At 41.2% G+C, this 23817-nt stretch overlaps 1 protein-coding gene across 3 annotated transcripts in view; it reads right to left on the bottom strand.

Annotated features, from left to right (window-relative positions):
- Positions 1–23817, bottom strand: part of MAST4 (microtubule associated serine/threonine kinase family member 4) — a 1720607-nt gene that overhangs the window by 675918 nt on the left and 1020872 nt on the right. For all 3 annotated transcript variants that reach the window (XM_069222961.1, XM_069222970.1, XM_069222979.1), the window contains exon 4: positions 8934–8965. In XM_069222961.1, coding sequence (XP_069079062.1) covers positions 8934–8965 — 32 coding nt within the window. The remainder of the gene's footprint in view (positions 1–8933; positions 8966–23817) is intronic.

Raw genomic sequence — 23817 nt, 5'->3', positions numbered from 1 at the left:
GAACACTCTATAGGAGCAGAACTTCACGATAACACATATGCCCTACTCATGGAACTAATATGGCGGTGTGCATCGCCACACAGCTCTGTGTAGATAGTATGAGTAAGCAACTGAGAATACATGAAATACACATCATATTCCGGCACTCAAGCACACCATTCACGTGTCCCAATATCACTAAAACAGGAACAATTACTGGAGATTGTAAATTAACTACAGTTTATTAAAAACAGTATCAGTCCTGTTATTCAAAGTTGTGGTGGCACAGCGTTGTTTTTTGTTTTTTTTACATGAGGTGTCTAAAGTTTGTACACAGAACTCAACATTTCTCCACCTTGCACAAGACAGCACAAGCCAGAAAGAGGTAGAGGTAATCCTTGCTAACAGTTTCCAACTTCCTCTGCATTTCATGCATTAATACGTAGACATTTTGAGTTACATAAATGAACTTCGGACACTAAAGACCATAGAAAGAGGTGCTTTGGTCTGAATGGAGGAAATACAGATCTTCATCATAGACGTCGACTTTAGCGCTTACACCCACAACATAAGAACTTTGATTAATTTGCTGGGGAAGAAACTGGTCACAGTCTAGATGTCAGATGCAACTAGGTCCCATCATTTCCCCTATAGGACAAACAGAGGCAAATTTCAATTATGGTAACCTTGAGTCACCTTCAATAGGTTGGCTTGAGCAGCAAGACAATGCTCAGAAAATGTTAACTGTGCTCCATAGTACAAAAAATAATACATTTAAAGAACTGGAAAACGTACATGTCTACTCTAAATTTACTGTACAAATACAAACAAATCACACAACTAAGTTATGCAAAGGCAATAATATCTCACTGGAAATGAAACACAAAAATGCCACACTAAAAATAAGATCAAAAGCAGCCAAAGGTCCAGGAGTTCTGTGTACATCTGATCTAGCCACCTCAAGTGCTTGCTCATATGCATATATAGGTGGGAGAATTCGGTTATTTGGATCAAGTCATGCTGTTTACCTTCAAACTTAGAATTATTTATGGAATATGAATAAACTGAGATTAAACTAAATTTAAAGTTGTACTGAGGAAGACTCCATGGTAGTAAGTTATACAAAGTAAGCAGGATCCTTTGGTGAGTGTGAGAAGGCTGGTTGTCAAAGTTCTCAGTTGAAGAAGGGGCCTAATACCAATTACAGCTGTGTCAGATGCAGTGGTTTGCTCTTATAAAGATTTCAGCGTTTAGACAGTCACTTTTTTGGATAGGTGACAAGCTATAGAAGTTAAATACATTATGACCTCTGCAAGGTCAAATTGTTTGAGATAATTAAAATGCTCAAGAGGTAGTGAAACTTTCTGAAGATGTGGCAGCTTGGTGACAAGGATGTGCCTTGTTCACCCTGGCCGCTGAGAGAGCATAACCCATTAGTGTCACTATATTTTTAAATGTGAAATAAAGGAATGATTATCTTCCTATTTAAATGTGTGAAGTGATTTTCATAACAATGTGATGCACTGAAATGTATACATAAGTGAAAAATCATTTAAACTGAAGTATATTCATGTTCGTTTTAAGCATGGCCAGAGTAAAGGCCTAAGTTCTTTGTGATTTAACCTTCGATCTGAAAGCTTGTTTATTACATATTTTTCTAAAGCTGCAGGTGTCAGAATATGAGTTTCAGTGCTGGGACCTAGTTGCATCTGACATCTAGACTGTGACCTAGTTCTTCTCCAGCACATTAATCAAAGTTCTTATTTTGTGAGTGTAAGCGCTAAAGTCGAAGGTCTATGATGAAGAGCTGTATTTCCTCCATTCAGACCAAAGCACCTCTTTCTATGGTCTTTCGTGTCCGAAGTTCATTCATATAACTCGGAATAGAGAGCTCATTGTGAGGGAAGATAAGAAGATCTGGAGAAAACATTTTATCAAGGGTGGTAGGAGTATCCTGAGCTGGCAGCTGTAACTTTTCGGAAATTCCAAAGCGCGGAGATCCACCAAGGTCGAATCCCAAATACCTCAGAAGGCTAAAGTGCCAATTAAAACTTGTGATTTGCGATTTTGCTTTTCAACTGGAAGTTTTTGGCTGTGATTTCACCTTTGGAAGAATCAAGATTTAAGTGTGGTTTAGCTAGTGGCATTATTCAGATTCTTCTGTTCCCTTGCTTAGAACAGGCCTTTCCAAGGTATAGACCTCAGACTTTTATTTCTATGTGGCTTTATGCCACCTCACCTATCTTGAAAAATGTCTACAGAAGGTCTGTTGTGCTGACTTCTTTTCCTAGTATTTCATAGATATTAGAAAAGCTAGGAATCTAGAATGAACGGTTAGACAGGAAAACCTAGATTTGGACTTAATGCATCAAATGTTTTCCTTATTTTCTGCATTATTGCTATTGAATTTGTAGTGTATATGCGGATTAAATTCAATACTGGGCGACACTTTAATTCTCTTTTGGTTATTCTATACATCTATACTATGGTTTTGAGAATTATATATGTAAGTTTGACTTTGAGTCTGAAATAAAGCCCTTTGAACTTCATTTGGTTTCTGAAGTGGGAAATTTAATGTATGTCTTCTCACCCTCCAGAACAGAGACAAGAAAGATTCATCGGACCGCAGATTTAGAAACAGAAACCAGAGCTGTACCACCATCAAATCTGGAGTTTTCATTAACAAGACATCATAGCAGTGCAACCGAAGATTTTTATTTTATTTATGCAACATTGTCCTCTGAACTAGCTTTCTGCTGGGATAATCTGTGTAGGTTTTCCAAGTGCCTTTATAAGTTGCTTTCTGGAACTGGAACAAAAATCTCTTCTAGTGCAGGACAGTATCAGACTTCAGGCACTTTGAGGACAAGCTCACCCTCCATTGTCTTTGAAACATGTCTAGGCGTACACAGATATAACAGGAAGTAGAGACAGTGCTCCTTACTTTTCTCCAACAGAGAGTAGGGTTCCCTACGGGCAGTGCATATATTATATACTTGGGTTTGGTCCTCTTGTAAAATTCCAGTTGATCAAGTATGGGTCCTTAATGGCAATCTCAAGTCTGATTTTGGTGGCTATCTCCCTAATTAATCCATAAAACCTTTACACAAGTTCAGCTTATACTTTCACTACAGTATAGTTTATTCCTCCACCAAGACAGTATAGCATGTTGTTCTCTAGAGGTCATTTCTGAAACAAATCCAACATGTTTGAACTCTTGGGAAATCACAAACACCAACTGCATCAATCCCCACAACGGACATTGAAGAAACCTAGTGTGGGAAAGACTCTTAGCTAAATATCTTAATAGTAGATGTGATATGAAAATATTTACAATTTACTTCACATCTCATGCCTTTAAGTATTTTTTCAGTGGGAGCAATGGCAGATGGTTAGGCAGGGCCATTTGCATTTGTTCATTGAATCTGAAGAGCAGGTGTTTAAGTACTTTATTAAATTACTTTGATTGGCTAAGCCATCTAATTTAGCAATTCTCAATATAGAAAGTTAAACAAGTAATCAAAATTGTACGTCAAATGCTTGTGATTCAGACAAAATTATATGCCAGGTGACTTTATGGTACTAATTGCTGCCTTCGAACCCCAGATCTTCATTTAGCATTAAATTGTATTGTGGATATCAATAAAAAATCCAGTAACATTCTTCACTGATGTTAATTTAAAAAAGAATGGTGGGATATGGAGCTGGTGAAACTTGCAGAAAGAAGATATCAAAGGGTATCTTTTTTTTCACCATGCTATGTTTAATATCATTATGTCATTATGTCATTCACTTATATAGCTCTATTCGCACTTCATTTTCAGCCTCAGGCAGTTAATAGGAAGTTAGTACTAAGTACAAGGAGACTATAGAAAACAGTTGCATCAAGAGCTGAAAAGGTATTTTATAAGAATGTGCCAAAAACCTTCAATTAGAGTTGGACTTGTCTGTTTTTAGCACTGAAGTCCAAAATGTGTCTTCTTAAAATATTTAACTAATGAAAAAAGGATGAATATATGCATATTAAAATTCAGAGTTTCCAGTGGGCTTTAACTACAATACTACTGGCCAAGCAGATCAATTTGCCAGAAAAACAAAGTGCCATTATTTGCTTGTGATTTACTAGAAAGGAAACTGCCTTAATGTGGCTCGAACCACGCTGTGCCTTTACAACGCAGCTCGAACCATGAATGCATCTTTTCAACGCATTCTTAATTACCCAAGTCATTACAATGACTTGCCTTAGGGAATGCGTTGTTGGACTGATGTTGGACTTTAAGTCCAACACTTTCCATACTGTGAAGCAGAATGGAGTTGGAATAGTACATTATACTATTCCAAAGTCCAGCGTTTCTCCAAGACAAGTTGTTGTAACGACTTGCATGGTAAAGGAAGGCGTTGTAGAAACGCATTTGTGGTTGAGGATGCGTTGTTAAGGCAGGTGTGGTAAATGCCTGTGTTCTTCAACCTTACTAGAATGAATCGCAATCTATGACACTGGTTTATTATTACTGATCCAAGAATAAATGTAAAAATTAAAAGACTATTTATTGATATAATGTTCTGCATCTTAACTGAACTGCTGCGGTTATGCAAATACCTCGGCATTGATTTTATCCAGATTGGACTATAGCAATGCTTTATATTTAGGGATTGTGAACTCTGGATTTTTACTAATAAATATTCATGTATTATGAATATTGAATCTGCATAGAATTTGATTAATATAGAAATGAATGTCCGGTTTGGAAAATGTGCCCACTTGAATGTCCTTATTAAATGCTTATTAATATTGATTGAATTGCTCATGTTTAGGTTACTGTAGTAGTGTGTCATATTAATAACCACAAAGTATGTATTTGCTTTATTAAATTGTAGGCCTTAAGTTAGCGAGGTTTGGGCCTAGTCTGCACAGCCTCATGTTAAGCTGCACTGTTCAGATGTCGAGAGAAATGTACGCTTGAAGAAATTAATACACACATTGTTTTCCACTGCGTTGACCAAACGTTAGCAGATGTCTATCTTTCTCATGAGAACTGCTGTTATGCCATTAATTGTGTTTGACCAATGACTGTGTTTCACCACTGCACATATTAGTTGTTCAATGTTCACCAGTAGCACATTACATGTTGTATTCAGTTTAGCTGCCTATTGGCTTTAACGTGGCATTAGACATTACATTTGGTATTTAGGTTAGCTGCCTATTGGCTTTATCATGGAGTTAGACATTGCAGTTGAGACATTGCAGATGAGCCACATGGTAGACCAAGCTGTGTTTTTCGTATTGTGTTCACACCGAACCCTAGCGTGATAAGAGAGCATATATTTTGTGTTTTCCTCTCTATCCGGCCCTGGCAACAAGCAAGGTTTGGAGACTTGGCCACTCTCCAACTCTTGTTCTGTTCCCTCTATGAGCCAGCACGTTTTGACTAAGGGGCCTGGTAGCAGGCTTTTTACGGTGTCCCTGGGCAGCAGCAAGGGGGAATTTTCCAAGACTTCAGTCAGGAGTGGACGTCAGCTGCCTGACCTCCCGTTTGGGTGGAAAATCTCTTTCTCGCAGTTGAACAGGAGTCATCAACTTGCAGGCATGAGAAAGATGACGAGCAGTGATAGGCCCTACGGTGATGAATTTTGACTTTTATGCTTTGCTTTGAAGTTATGCTATAATATAATCACATATATTTGCTGAGTACATTGCAATTGAGAAGTACTTTAATATATTTTGCTTTCATTGCTGTGACTACTTTTAAACTTGTGCTTCCAACCTACTAATCTCGTCTCTCCGGAACCTCGTGGTGAAGTAATAATAATAAATGTCTTCTTTAAACTAAGAAGTGCATTCCAGAGAAGTTTTGTCAGCTCGGTCATAAGATAAGGAAAGGAAAACTACTGCTTGTTAGAATTTCTTGTAATAGTAGGAGCAACATTGTATAGTTTAGTGCGTGAGAAGACGATGTTCCCAGGAGCTAATAATGGATGGACTGACTTGAATACAGATGGATAGAAAACTGTTACCTGACAAGCCTGATGATAGGAACAGGAGAAGAGGAGCCAATCATCGACATGTGAAAGATAGTTTAGTTATATCTTAGATTTAGAAATATATTCTTATTGGACTAAATGTAAACATACGATTCTTTGACCAATGGAAACGTGGGAAGCTCTTTCAACAATTTTAACTTAGCCCGACAGCTCAGAGGAGAAGTTATTACTTTCGGTTCATTCTCACTCACTCATTTGCGCGCTCGATCTATTCTGTTTGAGGAGTGGAACAGTTCCTGACGATTTATTCTGATCTTTAACTTTATTGCTAACCTTCTGATGCTGAATGCCGATTCCTTAGGTATTGCTTTCACAATGGTTTAGATTGCTTAGAGTCTCCGTATCCAAACTATTACCTTTCATGGTCCAATGCTGATGCTGACCGAACAGTTGCCCAACTGATTAAGATAATCGCAGCTTGCTGATCCATATTGAGGAGAGGTATAACAAAATGCTATTGTTCTTGTTGTAATTGTGTCTTTCGCTTATAGGTACCAACCGCTATTTTGATAGACTCATAGCTAGATGTTTTCTAAATTTATGTTGACTAAATTGTTTTGCTGAGGCCCAAACATGCAATTCTAATCAGAAGGTTAGTAAGGGAAGTCCTGAAATGTTAACAGGTTGCTATTAACAAATAATTGACGTTGCTCAGTTGCTGAACTTAGATGTAAGCTATTTCCATTGTAACTCTTGAATGCGTAGTAAACCAAGCATTAGTTAAACTGAGATTCTTCAGAAGATTTGGTCAACCAGTGCTGTTCCGATATGTATATCAGGTGGTTTTGAGACTAATTTACATGACATTAGCATTGTTAATATAGGGAAATAAACTTTGTAATCTTTACATAAAGGTGTGGTTATTCAGGGCTGAAGGGGTCATGGTGCGTGAGATTGGCTCTAAAGATTATTGATACTGTTGATTGATATTATTGATGATTTGTATTGAATTTGTGATCTAAGGTGGACTAAGCGTGGTCAAAAGGTCCATCAAACCTCTAACGCATCCCATTATCAATTAAAATCAAGAAATCAAATAAGGTCAGACGCGCTAACAGTATTCACCAGTATTCTTTCAATAAACTGCAATGTTTACAAAATGCAGCTGCCAGACTTATGAAAAAGATATCCAAATTTCAGTCTGTCTCGATTACTTTAAATGAGCTTCACTGGCAGACATTAAGGAAAAAGATCACGTTGAAGGCCCTTTGACTTGTTCATAAAAATCTGTATGGAGCTGCACCAAAATACTTCAAGGAAAATCTTGTCTGGTACATTTCCAGTAGAACGTTAAGATCCTCTAGTGCCAGATTGGTCAGGCTTTGTAAATTCAGGAAATCTAGCTGGGGAGGCAGGAGATTAATGCTACTGGCAGCCCAACTGTGGAATACCCTGCCTGGAAAACTGAGAGGCCAAGCAAATCTCATGGATTTTAGAAAGCTGCTTAAAACCTGGCTTTTTTCCCAGCTCAGCTAAAGGGTGTTAGGACCTGTATGGTTCTGAGTATACTACTACAGCCTTTCTGGATGGTGGTAGTGCTCTGTTTAGCACCAAGACACGTTGGGGTACTCATGCGCTCTACAAATAACTATCAATAAATATATCTTTACTTCTTGTCAGGCGAATACATTCGCAGATGATGATGCACCTGGAACAGTCGCAGGAGCCATAAGTACTTACTTCATACGATCTGGGAAAGGATACATCCTTGCAGTGATCGATGGCCCTGGTTTTAAAGTATTACAGACTGATACGTGCTCTCCCAGATTCAAAAACATATTAGTCATCAATCAGCATGCTATTTGGCAGATGTAGATTAAGCTGGACAATTGCTTGCTCTCAGTTTTGCAGCTCTAGCGTTTGCTGTTGGACATCGAGGAGAGCAGCCAATGTACCAATGGTTGTGAATAAAAATACAATGGTTTTCTGCATAGGTGGTCTGAAGGTGTTCCTCTTTACCCAGCAGAGGAATGCTCGATAGAGGGTCATAAATGAGGTATATTGTTTGTAAAAGACATTTACAGAAACCAATCATTTTGACAAAATGATTTTCTAAACCTGGCGATCCTTTCAATCCACTCTAGTAAATGTAATTGCTTGAATCCTATATGCTGGAAACATTACCTGTGTTGCACGTCCTCTGTCCCTTGCTGTTTCAATAGAGCTTCCAGTTTTACTCTTGATTTCAAATTGCCATAAAGAATATATTCTTTATTCACTCTCCACTACTTTTCTCAAGGATGCCTATCACGTTCACACCAATAATCCTGCTAGGTTTATCCACTATACGTGGTAAAGCACCCTTATTCTCCTATTAATATTACTGACAGACTCGTGACAGACAATTCCTCTTTCTAGAGCTCAACTTTCTACCCTTTTCTAAAGTATCTATATTCCTGAAGCATATTTATGTCTGCTCACAATCAATGCCACAAGTTCCCTACTTAAACGTAGTCTAGTGTCACAAGCTAACTCCCTCTATTATCTTAATGATGCAACGATTTCACAAATTATACTGTGGTAACTAGCACCTTTGGATTGCCAGAGGGCAAAGCAAAAAAAAAAAAAAAAAAAAAAAAAAACGCACAAATTATACAGCAAACCTGCAATATAGGCCACAGAAGAAAACTTTAAAATTATACTTTTGTTCTAATTTTCAAATAAATATATAGAGGTAATCATGCATTCACATGCAGTAATTAGGTGTGTACCATACCTTTTCTACAGACAACAACATATTATTGTATTAAAATACATTTCGATACAATAGCAGGTACATGGATAATCACTATACTCAAATACTCATTCATTGCCACATTGCTCCGATTTTCTTGGAGAAGATATAGCACAGTTATCAATAAATAGGCAAAAGGATTAAGCAGTGAGCATCTAGTAAAAATCTCTTTACTTACAGGCTTCCTCTTCTTGGAAGACTCAATTCCTTCTGCAAAAAAACAACAAACACTATGTTAGAGCAAGTTCATTGCTTGACATGCACTACATCTGAATTGTCATGACCAAACAACAAAGTACATTATTTTTCTGTTCATAAGACAAGCGATCATTAAGGGGAAAGTTCCAGCATTATTTCTGAAACAATGTAGAGCATGGTGTCCACGACAGTCAGATGTTCCTAAAGGGCATATTATATCAACCCCCACCCCCTGGGAAACCTAAGGAATAAGACCAGGTTTCTTGTAGTCCATCCATTTGGACTAGGCCAACAAACATAAAACTCAAATACATTTTGCAATTAAGAATGTTTAATTGCTTGCAGGGTGCATTTTTTTAGCTTGAATCAGTAAAACACTGAAGCACAACACTAATAACTAGCAGATCAGCAACTACTTGTATTGTATTTAGCATTTACATTGCACTTACTACCTTTATGTGGGGCACTGAAGCACTTGCTTATATAGGTAGCACACTACTCTGTGTAGGGTGTGTGGTTGAAAAGATGCTGTATTTGATTTGATCCAATGTAGGAAGTGTTTAATTTTGTGTTTGATGACCACAGAGGTGCAATTCTTATGTTATGGGACGCAGCACGTAACAGTGTACTGGATGATGGAGTGTGAGAGACAGACATGCAGTTTTATGGTTTTAAGTATGCTGACAGCATCGAAAAGCTCTGTGGTCCCTTCATAATATTTCTTATGCTTTTAGCCTGCTTAGCTGATTAATGTGCTGAGTTGTCCGATCTCAGAATTTGTGCATAGTGGTGGGACTGAGTTAGCATGGCTGAGGGAAGAAAAACCTGGAGAGATCTGTTGAGACGGGTATTTCTATTATCATCTCATATATGAGTGTTGTGAGTTGTGCAGAAGAGGTCGGGATATAGATATTTGGGACCTGCAGTGGTGGACTACATAAAAGTCCTCTGAATTGCCCAAAGATCTCTTCAGTTATTACATGCCTGTATTTGGTGACATCTAGTTTTATGGTTGTCTAGTAGAAGTGATGGGCACCTCTCATAGAAGATGTGTCTTATGTGACTAAGTGGTACAAGTTACAGTTGCTTGATGACTGATGCATATTGTGGTCTTAGTATTACTGTGGGCCATAACTGTTATATATGCAACTACAGAATTACATAATGCCACAGTGAACCACAGATAAGCCCTTCTTATGTATGGAAGTTACAATAAGAGGTGGCACAGGACATTTTCCAATATTTAGAAGAAACCTGGCTATATCTTTTTGCTACCATCAAAAACACGCAATGGTAAAACCTTTATGAGCTGCAGTTTCTATGAAGGCTCTCTTGGTGGGAAGGCACAGGTCTCCTGTATACTTTTCAACTTCACTAAGTATACTATGACTGACCCAGGGTGTACAGAATGGGGAGGGCGGAGACGGTTAAATGCTTGAGATGTAGAGACCATAGGGGAGACATACAATCTGGAGCTGCTCCAACATCCATGCATACTGTGTGGAGATCCTAATAGGTAAGGAGATACCACTTAACCAACAACATATCCTATTAAGGATACCCACTGACACTGACTTACCTAGAGCAAAGTTCCTGTTTTACAACTTGGGCTTGGTGGTGGCTAGGCGTCATGTGGCCAGAGACTGGGGTGTGTCCGAAGTTCCCACAATGCGAGAATGTTGGGATGGAATGGACAGGAATATGGCAGCAGATAAAGTAATATATGAAAGTAGGGGATGTCCTAGGACGTTTTTAAAGATACATGTCCCCTGGAGGAGGTGCTACAACTTGGAAACTGGGGAAGGGTAAATTGAAGGTGGCCCCAATGAGAATTTCAAATAATTGGAGTAAAAGTGATGCTCTGCAAAGTCCCAGAGATATGATGGGTTTAATATATGTTGAACACATTCATCGTAAGGTAATGGAGATGGAACTGGTGTATATGCTCCAAGTTGTTTTAATTTCTTTATGTTTTCTGTGTTTTCACCAAAACTTAATAAAGATTGTTTTTAAGCTGTGAAATTCTGTAGGGGAATGCTATTAGATATAACGCCTAAAATGTTTCTAGTAAAACATCTATTGTTGTGTTATTCTAGTTAAGGCTAGTAGCTCCCAATATCAGTTGCCTTTAATGGCCCACATTGTTGGATTCCCAAGACACTAATATTTGCTGTATTGGCCATGGATATGTGATGGTATATTTGTTTCCTTTTGGTGTAGTACCAGTTCAGACATATCTATTTGGCCACATCTAATAAGGCCGCACTGACTGCCCTGTCTGTGCGAGCCATGAATTGGAAGTAAGCTCTGCCTCACCACCAGCATGTGCTGCGTCATTGAAATCAGCTGAAGTCCATGTTCATTTTCAGCATTGTGGCTAACTGGGATTCTTTGCAGATGTCCCCCCCCCACACACACACCTTTTGCCCCTTTTTGAACTGCTGGATGTTGGTTTTTGACTTCAATGCCCTTTCCTTTCCAACTGGCAAGGGCTTTACCACCCCTGTAAGACCCTAGTAAATTATACCAGTGGTACCCAGGGCAGAGATGGTAAAGGGGTCACCAAGACTGCAGCACTGATTGTGCCACCCTGTATGGCCCAAGTAAAAGCAAAGCCTGCAGAGCTGCCATGACAGCCTGCATGAGCAGCTTCCCTGATCAAGTTAGACTCTGCCCACACCAAGTGCAGGCAGAGTTCCTTCACTGCCCATAGCACATGTCAGTCACCCCTAAGGAAGGCCTTCTATAGCCTAGAAGGCAGGGTGCATTGTGTTATGAGTGTGGACATATAAGCACAAGCATATATGACCCTGTGATAGCATTTAGAACGTATAGCTATCACAAGTGACAGGTGGTCCCTAGGATTACATGGGCTTGCTCCCGGACAATCTCCAGATGTCCAACTCCAGGATGGCCCAGCTGGTTCCCCCTGTGTTTGGTATCAAATACTGTGCTTTTTAAGCCTGAGCACACTTCTCATGCCCAGGCTAAGCTAGCATGTACCCTGGTGGATCCTTAGAGAATGCCACTGAATACCAGCTTTCTCTTGCCTTGGCAGGCTCTCCAGAGGCATTTACTGTCAAGACTAAAGACTTCCCTCCTGCTGGTCCTACTAACACTTCCCCTAAGATGGAGACAAAGGACCTGGGCAGGAAGGAGGTCACACCTCAAAGGATTTGAACACCCTTGATATGTAATCTTTTGTCCCCCACTGGAGGACAAAGCCCTTGCCAACCTGTCCTGGCTGACAGGCAGAAAAATTGGTTATTCAGTCAGAATACATCTCTATAAGGCTAACCACATCTTTTGAGTGGGCTAGGATGTCTGTACAGCTGAGGGAACATTCTGCCATGTTGGCGAACCTTAGAAATAGTGGGTTCTCGGTAGAAAATGTATGTACTCCCACAGTGTCATCACTTCAGGGGCGAACTAGCCGTAGGGGACCAGTAGCCCATTGGCTACTGTCCCTCACACACTTAACACCCCCTAAACTAGGATTTTCAAGGGGCCCCCTTGGCACCAGAACCTAAGTGCTGACTTTGAATCTGAGAAGAAGAAGCTATACCAACAACAGGACTTGGAAGTCCGCTGCTGTGCAAAGAAAGGACACTTAAGTGCCCTAAGGAGACCATTTACTGGAACTCTGTGTTCAACATTTGTGCCTGTGCTGAAAACTTCCTGCTCCCAGCAAGGAGGGGCTCCAGAGGACACCAGAGACGAAAGCACACTCCCCTGACTGGTGGAACCAGTCACCTGCAAAAGAATCATCATGCTGCGTCACAAGAAGTTCAACCTATCTGGCCCCTCTTCAGTGAACCCAAAGGAAGTTGGTAACATGCACCCCAGGAGTGGTAGTGAGGTTCTCCCCAAGTTTTGAGCCACTACCCCCTTCTGGACGACCTCAAGCCAACAAATTAACTGTTGACTACTTTTGCCGCCGCCTAGGCTTGTCTGTCACCAGCCTGGTAACAGACGGCTTCTTGGACATTACAAACTCCAGAGCAGGTCCCAGCATAGCGACCGACGATGGCAATGACCCCACTTCTGAGATCCTGCATCCTGAAGGAGGCAACTTCATGAGGAGCAGCAAAGCATCTTTGACGCGACCAGTCCAGTGATTGACAGCTGCAAGGCTTCCTCTACACCCGGGGCCGCTGGACATGGTAGTGAAGTTCCAGCTGTGGAATCCAGGTCCTGGGACCCCCAAAGGCATCTATTCTCAGATGGAAGAGTGTGAGTCCACCCCAAAGTGGGCTATGCATTTGACAGTGCTGTGGATCCTGGCAGCACCAAGGACAGCCAGAGCACCTCTGCACCCAGACTCCCTGGGCAAGGTAACTAGAAACTGACTGTGGCGGCTTGGTCTAGGGACCCACTAGACCTTAACTCTAGGTTAGTTCCCCAGAGCTCACCCCGCAAGTGACCAATTGTACATTGTGATTTTCCTTATTGACTTCAATGGTAGTTGTTTGACCATTAAAATTACTCTACTTTTCAACACTTTAAAAATTCACAACTCCGGTTGTATGTAAGATACAACATTCATTTTGGTGTCTAAATTAAGATAAAAAGGTGCTTTATATTTCTAAATTGGTGTTTGAATTCTTTTGAGTTGTTTCACTTACTTATCGTCCATGAGGGTGTTGTGAAATACTTTACACATATTCCTCTAAGTAGCCTGATTGCTCTTTGCCATTCTTCCAGGACTGACCTAAGGTTTACTAGTGTGAATCTGAGGTCCACTTCTTGGTAACTTTTTATCTCATGCCTTGTAGTAAATATCACCGGATAGAGAGAGTTATGACTATTGGTCTGTAGTGGCTTTCATCACAGGGCAACCTTGACCGAGAGAGATCATGTACATATTTTAAATAATCCTTACGGAAACCAGGTTCTTTGTTTATGTCTTTTAGCTGGTGGAATGTAGTCACCCAAGTTAATATATCGGTATCTGGCATTCTTCAATCAAGACACCCAGCAGTTGTGTTGTGTCCGAGGTATGTGTGACTTCTCTGTTAGGTCTAATTCTGGGACTCATATTTTGAGTTGAGTACCTTGTAGGTCTTTTCATTTTGCAAATGACTTTTTCTTCTCCCTAGTATCCCTGCCATTCTCAACCTATGGAGGCAGTTTTTCCTTAAGAACATAAACTTTTGGACTTGACTACCTCCAAGTACAGGATTAGTAAATACCTCTGTTTTGCAACATAATACACTTTGATGGCATGTTGTGCAATGGGTATCCTTTTAAAGAGTAAACACACTATGATACATGAGTGAGTTTAAGGTCACATTTTTTGTGAGCACAGGTAATTCACATTTGCAACAGTACAAGAGTTATTTATTCATTGTGGTTGGTCTGGTGTAGGCTTATCATGAAATTGTACAAGTGGATGGTACCGGCATGTGTGGTGGAGGTTCTGACTTACGATTAAGTGACTGAAATAAGATTTGTTATATTTTGCATATGTGGCTCGGCAGAATGTAAAATGTGATTACAAGTTACCTACAGGATAAAGGTCTGGAAGTGGCTTTCCCAAAGAAGGTGTTAGTTCACCGAAACATGTATAGAGAGATAGAGGATGAAGAATTTAAGCCACAAGTCTGAATACTGTGTTTCATCTTTAAATCAACGGAAGGCGCTGCAAGGTTCTCCCCCTCTTGATGATCAGGTACATCACTGAAAGACTCTGACTTTGGCATGTCATTTTTAAGCCCTGAAGTGCCCAAGCTGCATGTCCATCAGTGACGCGTGTCAGAGTGGGGTGGAGTGATTAATTCTCATTGACTTCATCCCACTCTGACATTTAATGGAAGGCCCCCAGTCTCATTGGCTACCCCATGACAGAATTAGCAAATGAGAGGTGGCAGTGGGATCTTCCTGTTTTACCTTCCCTAAAGCTTCCATGAACCACCAAGGCTTCCTTCCTGCACCCAACATCACCACCGGGCCGGAAGATTTTTTGGGAGTGTGCATACATGCACGTACAAATGTTTGTTTATTTGTGCGTATGTTCTCTGAAAAAATGTGTGCCAGAGTATGTGCTTGTAAATGGATTGGTGTGAGTGTGTGTGTATGTGCAAGTGTATAAGAGAGTGTGCGCCCTCCCACCACTAGTTCACATTACAGGCTGCCACTGGCTCTCTGACACAGTTGAGTTTGTTATTTTGCATTTCAAGTCCTCTGAATTGCATATCAGCAACGTCTTGCTGTATCAATTTGGAAAGAAAGTTACTTTAGAGGATAGTGATTTGAAATTGAAGCCAAAGCAAACACGTTAAAATGATGGATGTGCAAACAATCAATGAGCCAATTTCATTTATTGACATTCATTATTTAGAAGCTTACACTGCATATGATCAATTTCTCATTGGAAATGGATTTCAGTACCCTCCGTCATGCCGAAAGTATATCTGCTTATTACTGCATTTTCTCTTCCAAAAACCAGCCTATGTTTCGGTGTTAAAGATGGTCACAACTAAGTGTCTGCAGGTTTTGAAACGGAATAAAAATGGTGAAATGAAGCATCTTTTCAGAAGTCTGTTTTAACAGGATGTCTCGGTAAGAGGGTTTTCATGCTGGATGACATCCTCGACATACCCATGCAAATTTCTCTTGTAGTTCTTCAGTCTGCTTCTATGTATGACTCTCACATATTCCTGACAACCCTGCCCTTTCCCCATCTCATGCATGTTTGGGCTTTTTCATCCATTCTCTCTACATGTGATCCTTTTTCTTCCTCCCTCTTCTGAAATCCTCCACCACCAAAGGGAGTGCCAATCCCTGAACGAGAGGGCTACTGTGAACCCACAGCTTTGCAAACCAAAATCGTTATGAAATTAGATTAAAGGAACGTTTAAGTTAGTGGCAGATTGATAGCTTAATGTAGATTAAAAATAAAATACCCTCCAAGAAAGTGAACTATCTGTAACATAAGATATGGGTTATTTACCTGGTAAAAGAATTGATTGAAATGATTGTTACTTACAGTCTCTAAAAAAGTAACCTTTAGGAAACCAGGCCTGCTACAAACCTAACTGATGGGAATCCGTGTTACTTGGTGTCTTCCTTCTGAAATCAATTGAGAGAACCTGCCTTATTGATAACTCCCAAGGTTCCATATGATCCATATAACAACATACAGTTCTAAATCACAGGCTATCGCTAACAGGTAGTGCAGTATGGCCAGAAAAGTCTGACTAACCATCAGGATACCATAGTGGAACCACACCTCAGAAATCCTTAGACTGATTAACTTTAGAACAGAATATAGCCCCTCGTTGAACCTTTGAAAAGGATAGTAAAAATGTGGAAGATCCTATATGTCTGGAAAACATGCATAACCCACTGCCTTTGCAAGAGGCCGGAACCTGAGATTGTTGCTGTGGCAACAGACCATCTTCTACCAGAATATGTGGGATATCCCACAGAGTATACTACATACTAGAGTTTGAGGGGGTGGGGAGGAGCAGGGGGCTTTTCTCTATAGTGTGATGGAGCGCTTCGGACTGGGCCAGGGGTTCATTTCCTAGACTAGGTTGCTGTATACGGATCCCACAACCAGAGTCAGACCTGGGCATGCAACCAGACACACCATATAGCACTGTATGTGGATGACCTTTTGCTCTCATTATAATGGGCAGAGTCAGATTTGGAGGAGGGACGGACACCTACTGCATCTATCTGGCCTCCGAGTTCATTGGATTAAATCCTGTTTATTTTCCATGCAGTTCACCAGACTACCTCTGGAGGTTTTGTAGGCCTTACAAAGAGAACCCTTTTGTTTACCTTACTTAGGGGTCCACGTTTATCATAATATAGTGGACCTCCTAGAGGGAAATGTAGGAAGGGCTATCCGAGCTTTAAGAGCCAGTGCTCAGTTTTGGCAGATGCTTCCATTATCGGGGGCGGGAACGGTGATACTGTTGAAGATGATTGCCCTCCCCGCGCCTCCTGTATTTCTTTGGGACCTTGCCAGTGTGGATATCCTGGGCTTATTTTCAGGACACATAATTGGTAATAATAAGCTTCCTTTGGGGTGCAGGCCGCCGCAGAACAGTTTTCTCAACCCCCTGAGGGCAAAAGTTGAAAGGAGGCCTAGTGGTCGCGAAATTTGAGTCCTATTATTTGGTAGCACAGTTGCAGTGCCTAATGCAATGGGTGGTTGGTGGGCTTTTGGAGGCTAGGCCTCGAACCTCAATCAGCTGGCAGGATTGATACTATGAATTCCTCACCACGGGGCTGCTGAGAATCATGAAACCCATGTTAAGAGGCACTGCTGGACCAGGAGCCAGCGGCAGGTGTGAACCCCTGTACCTTACTCCTCGAACCTGCCGCTGAAGTTTCTTCAAGTGTTGCCACATGCCCCTGTCGTGGGCTACAGGAGTGGGAGGCAGTGGGGGTGACAACAGCAGGGGCCCTGTTCGAGCCTGATGTGCTCCTCCCCTTCGAGGAGTTTAGCCAACGATGCAAGCTGTCCCCGGGGTACTTCCTCCTCCATTGAGCACTCACCACGGCCATATGCAAACACAGGAAACGGGGGCTGGCAGAGCCGGCACAGTCAGCAAGCTGTCAATATGTGGTGACCACTTCAGGAACTTTCAAGGCAGTAACATGCTTATACCATAGACTGAGGAGGGACACCGATCAGCCCCTGTTGAGACTGAAAGCCCATTGGGAGGAGGACTTAGGCACGGACATTAAAGATAAGGATTGGGCACACATTCTGGATCATATGACTAAAGCTACCACAAATGCCAAGTTTTGAGTCATTCATTGTTGTCCTACATAGGTCATTCCTCTCCCCTGGTAGAATCAATCGATACTTCGCAACCAGAGCAGTGAAGTGTTCCCGCTATGCTGAGGTGGGAGCTGAGTTCATTCATATGTTCTGAGGGTGTCCTCAACTGACAGACTTTTGGGAAGCAATCACTAGCAAGTTGGCCGAACTAACTGAAAGGGCAATTCCCTGCACCCCCGTTTACTGTCTTCTACATAAATTCCACCATATGGCCAAAACTAAAGTCACCAGTAAATTCCTGGACCTGGCGTTTGTCCTGGGAACATGGGAGGTAGCCAGGCTATGGAAGAATCCTCAAGACCCTAAAGTAGAAACATGGTGAAAGGAACTCATTAGATGGGTGTCCTGAAAAGGTACGATAAGGCTTTGGGACAGCCAGGAGAGTTATGGGGACACTGGCTACATGCTTGTGAAGCTTTAGTGGATTTATTACAACATCCTGAGCCTACCACACCTGAGGAGAACTAATACCTTTAGTCTTTACTGAATGATTCTGATAGGAGACCCACCACAGACTACAGGGGCTGCCCTAGATAGGATCCCTAACTAGTCTATGTATTTGATAGATATAACATAGATAGTACACTACACAAGTCCATGGTTAGGCGTTTCTCCGAAGACAAGGAAGGGGAATACATCACAATTGGGTGGGGATAGGGGAGAGTTTGCTGGAGTCAGAGTGCAAGAAGAATGGATGACTGTGTGAAAGTGAGTTCTACTGAGAATAATGCAGGGTAGACTAAGACTATAATGGATACAGTTTGCTATTGCTTTGAACTGAGACCTATGAGACCTTGATTATCCCATGTAGCTATGGCCGACCTGATTTTGACTGCTATAGTAGCTGCCCCAGTGAGAGGTGTTAAGGTGCTTATGGTGAAAACCCAATAAGGTTTCTTTTAAAAAAAAAAAAAAACAGTGTTACATTTGGGTTTGCATGCCAGCCATAGCCTCAATCGATATAGAGGTGTTCAATACCTTAATATGCCTGTGTTTATTTGCACTGATTACAGTTGATTCAGTTACGATGTATGAGTCCCTAGGTAGAGTCCACACAGGGCGCAACATATTTGGGCTGTGGTCTATAAAGTGAAGTTTCATGAGGGATGCTGCCTGTCACCACTGTTTGCCTTGGCGAAGGACACATTACCTTGTTTGTTGCGCAGCAAAGAGAATCTTTGGGAATCAGCTTAAAACAAGTTGGTGATAGGAGGAAAACCACAGGGCACGTCCTCCAGTGAAACTGCAATCACCTAGATGCCCAAAGAAAAAAGGGTGGAACAACCAGTAATTAGGCCTTCATTGTACTCTGCTGAAAGGCGTACCACACAATTGATTAACCCAGGAATACGTTCCTTTAAGGATGGAACCCTCACCTTCCCAGTAGTTGCATGCTTCATCATCAGGCCCCCTCCTCACAATGATGCAGCAAGACACCATTGTGGGCTTCTATACAGTTAAGACAGAGGATCTCTTGACGATGCTTTACATACTAGGGTAATCAATGCCCTGGTGTGAGTAAGTGAAAATTGATGAAGAGAGAGAAATAAAAAAAACTAAAGGCTAAAACGATCACCTGGTGGACCAGATTTTCTTTATTCAGTGTCCCGAGTGGGTAGGGTTAAATCTGTACAGGAAGATTATTCAATTATTTTTAAGAAGATCAACATGTTTCAGTCTTATATATTTGTATGCTCGAATTGGTGCAATAGCCTCTCAATAGGACCAGCCCTCTCTGATCTGACACCTGTTTCATTGTGATTATGATGGAAAAACTTTATAGGTACACAAGCAAGTATTCACTTATTCTTTGATCACTTGGAGGTGCTTGCACCTGAAAAAGAGTAAGTCAGACAGTAAGAGGCAGAACATTACAACTCTTACTATGTAACTGGCAACCCAATCAGAGTAGCTGCAAATCAGTCACATCCCTCTAAACTGGGAAACAGACCTGTTTAAATATAGCATGACAACTCATAACTGATTACAGATTGGCTGTAGAGCTATAACAAAATTGCTACTTTTACCCAAACTACTATACCTCTTTGTGGTTCTAACAGTTCTACTGTCTGTGAAATGTTTCCTTGTTGATACAATTAATTTGGGGTAAGGAAAAGAGATGAGTGGCTGTTAGCAATCTCATGTATACAACTGGAAGAGGGAAGAATGGTGGCCCCAAAGTATGAACTATTTCGCTGGCTAATTGCAATGTCCTATGTGTCGGCTTTCAAGTATGTCAGACCGACAGCAAATAAAGTATTTATGAAAGAGATGAGTGCCTAATGCAAGGAGGGCTTTATATGTGTGAAGATACAAATCCTAGCTAGAATTCCCGTTGCCTCACCAGCCACATTTACGTAACAGCGACGTTTAAGGTGACTTTGTGGGGTAATTTCATAGTGGTCCATGATCTGCTATAAAATATTTAGTTTGCAGCAGTTCAAGTGGTTCAAACTACAAGTCCACCTGCTCTCTAGTTCTCGTGAAAAGAGAATTAGGGTGAATTTTGAGCACACTTTCATCATGTAAGTGGATTAAAGAGGTGGATTTTGCCCAATTAATTGATCAGCATTTTACCCCACCACTAGTTTCCAAACAAGCTGCAGCGTTGTGAATTACGTGTAAGTGCTTAAGAAGCCATTTGGAAAACCAGAGAATCATGTAGTCCCAAATACAGCCTCAACCTCATTATTAGAGTAACTGCAGGTTTATAGTCAAATGGACTAACACTGGCCACAATCTCTTACAGAAACTTAAGGCAGTGGGAATATAAGATATATATCTGACTTTTGTGGCTCAAGCAGGAGACCTTTATCAAACTTAGATGACAACTTCTCCAGTGGAACCAGAGGCTGAAGCATCTCAGACAGTTCCTTGGACCAGAAAATTGGGTTCCACAGGTCCTCACTGCTCCCAAGACCACAAACCCTTTTTTTCAGTACTGACCTTGAGTCATTGAATGCCAATTTAATCTCGACTCTCCAGGATGTTAAGAAAGACGTCAGTGGTGACATGGTGGTAGCCATCTAACCAAACAATATCTCAGTGTTGTTGGCAAATATGTAGTAGTGAAATTCTTGGGACTTGATAAGGTGAGCCAGTGATTCAACATAGAAGTTAAAAATGCTTTTGCACTATGAGGAAGTTATGGGGATTAGGGATTGATTAAGCCAAGCCACCAACAAGGGGTCCTACCCACTCCAAGACTGAAGTGACCAACTCATCATCTTTAAGGCGGTCCAACAGAACATCTTGTAGCAATGTATCTGGGTCTGTTGGCTCCGTGGGCCACCACATCCACTTCAGGAATCTTTGTTTGGCAAGCCCAATCAGCATTTCATTTTCCGAGGTTGGTAAGGCATTCCATTCTTTTGAGTCAGAATAAACATTATTATTCAGCCACACAATGCTCTGGGGCCGTATTTGCTGTTTAGAAAGACACCTTATGTAAGTCAATGGACCCTCAGTCATAGGCTTCATCTGAGATAGTGCCACAAATATGCAGGAAGAGGGAGTGCTCTCAGAACACAACTATTTAGACTAATGGGAATCACAAATGCTGTATCTGTAGTCGAAAGGAGACTAACTTGTGTAGATCTTTGGTTGTTTCTTAAAGGTTTGGGTTATTCTGAACCAACTGAAAGTGACACAGTCTTGAAGATATTGAGCCTATCCCTTCTACTGCAAATGACACAAAATTCAAGTTGTACAATATATAGGTAAACTGTTCTTGCTTCAACAATTGGTAAACAATTTGGCATTTGTTTCACACGTTTTCAGAAGTAACCTAAAAATGTAAATAATAATTCCTGAATATTGTGTGGTTTAGAAAGGCATTCAGATACTTGGCCTGTATCCAATTTGACTAACTAATAATATGTTCTTCACATTATCCCTGTCGTCATTTCTGATAGATTATGTGTATGGTGCCAAGCATACTGTCCAGCGTGATTATTAGTATGTTATAATGTACATTGTAGTCACACTAATTTAAGCATATATGTTGGAAATGTTCCCTTCTATCACTCTCACCACAGATATGTTGTGTGTTGCTGCCCCCTTTTTAGTAGGCAATAAACCTCTCGCACTTTACCCTGCCAATCAGTGGTAAGGTGATTGTGCTCTGCCTTCTAAGCATTTTAAACATGACATTTACCTAACTGGCACATTTAATTTACTTATAAGTCATTAGTATATAGTACTACATGTACCCAGGGCATGTAAATTAAATGCTACTAGTGGGATGCAGCACTCATTGTGCCACCCATTAAAGTAGAACTATAAAACATGTATCCAGGCCAGCCCCTGCAGCATGGGTAGGAAATTTTAAATTGCCAATTTGACCTACCAAAATAAACCTCTTGCCAGGCCTAAGCATTCTTTCTACTACACTTTCCATTTTACATGTCCTGGCAATTGAAGTGTACCACTCCCACCCCCCTCAACTCTCCACTGCCCCCCGTCCTCCCCCCAAAGTCCTTTTTCACTGTGGCAGGGCTGGCTCTCCCATAGGAAAGCACTGGGTTCCACTATAACAACTTGCAGTGCTTAATTTCAGTTTGAGAGCTGCTAGAAGGATGATCAAGGACTCATTTTAATCATGATTTCATATCCAACATAATGGTCAAGCCAATTATAAATTACTGTTTTAGAGAGGACCCAACAGGCTTCCAGAGGCTTTTTTCCCTGCAAATGTCTAGCTGATCAGTTCCAATTGGGCCTGCTCTGGACCCTGCTGCTGGCCCCTATTCAGTTGAGTCCTAACCCCCAATGGTTCCACGCAGGTCCTGGACCCTTGGCTGGTGTTAGAGTATATTCTTCCTGTCAACACTGCAAAAGTTGGGACTTAGAAACTTTTTACCAACTTTCTGCCTGGAGATCCAATTGGGAAAGGGATTGCAGCTATTTAATTGCCTTCCAGCCTCTGTTTGCCCAACTCAAAGAGAGAGCAATCCTATCAACATCGAGGCATTCCTGGGCACAGACTTCAGCAGATCTGAGCTTTCCTGCCTTTGTCGACAACTGCACCATGACCCCACTCTTCATCAACCCTCTGTTAACGGGCCCCATATTGGACCCAGCTTGCAACTTATTCCACTGATTACTCGTCACCTATCACTTTAATCCTGAAGGTAAGTTTTCCACCGGGACAAACCAGCTTCCTGCATCCGACCCATGCTTCATTGTGGTCAACCTTAATTTTTGACATTCACCAGATTACTGCAGTTGGTGCTATGTGCTTATTGGTGCTATTTTTAATTCAAACTTTAAACCAAATATCTCTGGTTCTTTTTATTTGATTATTGTTGTAGAGGATTAAGCAAAGGTTGTGAGAAAACAGGGATGATTGCAGAGGCCCCCTAACTTTTCCCACCATTTTCACTTTTTTGCTGGTGTTTTCCTGACTCTGATGGTGCTGCTAACCAGTCCCAGGGCCGGTGCTCTGTGTAAAATGAGTATGCAAATTAGGTGAATCATAATTGGCAGTATCAACTTACCTACAGGACCCTAGTATTTGGTAGGGCATTTAGGTTTAGGGACCCCAGCATAGGTGGGGCACCCATAGGTTCACTGCTGAGGTGCCCAGTGTCATTTTAAAGGCAGGCCAGCCTTGCTGGCTTCTTTTAAACTAAAGTTATATGGAAATTCAACTTTGGAATTAAAAGCACTTCCAACGTCTTAAACTACCTTATTTTTACGTATACATCACCCCTAAGGTGTGCCCTATGTGCCCCTTGGGTTGGGTGCCATGTAAATATAAGCAGGGGCCTTATAAAAAATAGTTTTATATGCCCTGCTGAGGTAAAATAGCCAAATAAATTTTCCGTCACTGTAGTGAATGGCCTCCATAGCACCAAATGGGGAGACTTTATTTTAATTAAACTCCCCTAAAGTTTCTGATACCTTGAGTTTGGAATGAAATTGATTGTTATAATAAATCCCACAACTTACAATTGTTGGATTTAATATAACTAGTTCAGGTAAAGAGTTTTAAAACTGTACCTGAAAGTTGCCAACTTGAGCTCTGTAGTGCCCTTCTATGACTGACAAGCCTCTGGCAGCC

The sequence above is a fragment of the Pleurodeles waltl genome, chromosome 1_1 (genome assembly GCF_031143425.1).
Source record: "Pleurodeles waltl isolate 20211129_DDA chromosome 1_1, aPleWal1.hap1.20221129, whole genome shotgun sequence".
NCBI lineage: Eukaryota > Metazoa > Chordata > Amphibia > Caudata > Salamandridae > Pleurodeles > Pleurodeles waltl.
The sequence above is the reverse complement of the archived record's forward strand: the minus strand, read 5'-3'. Positions and strand labels throughout refer to the sequence as shown.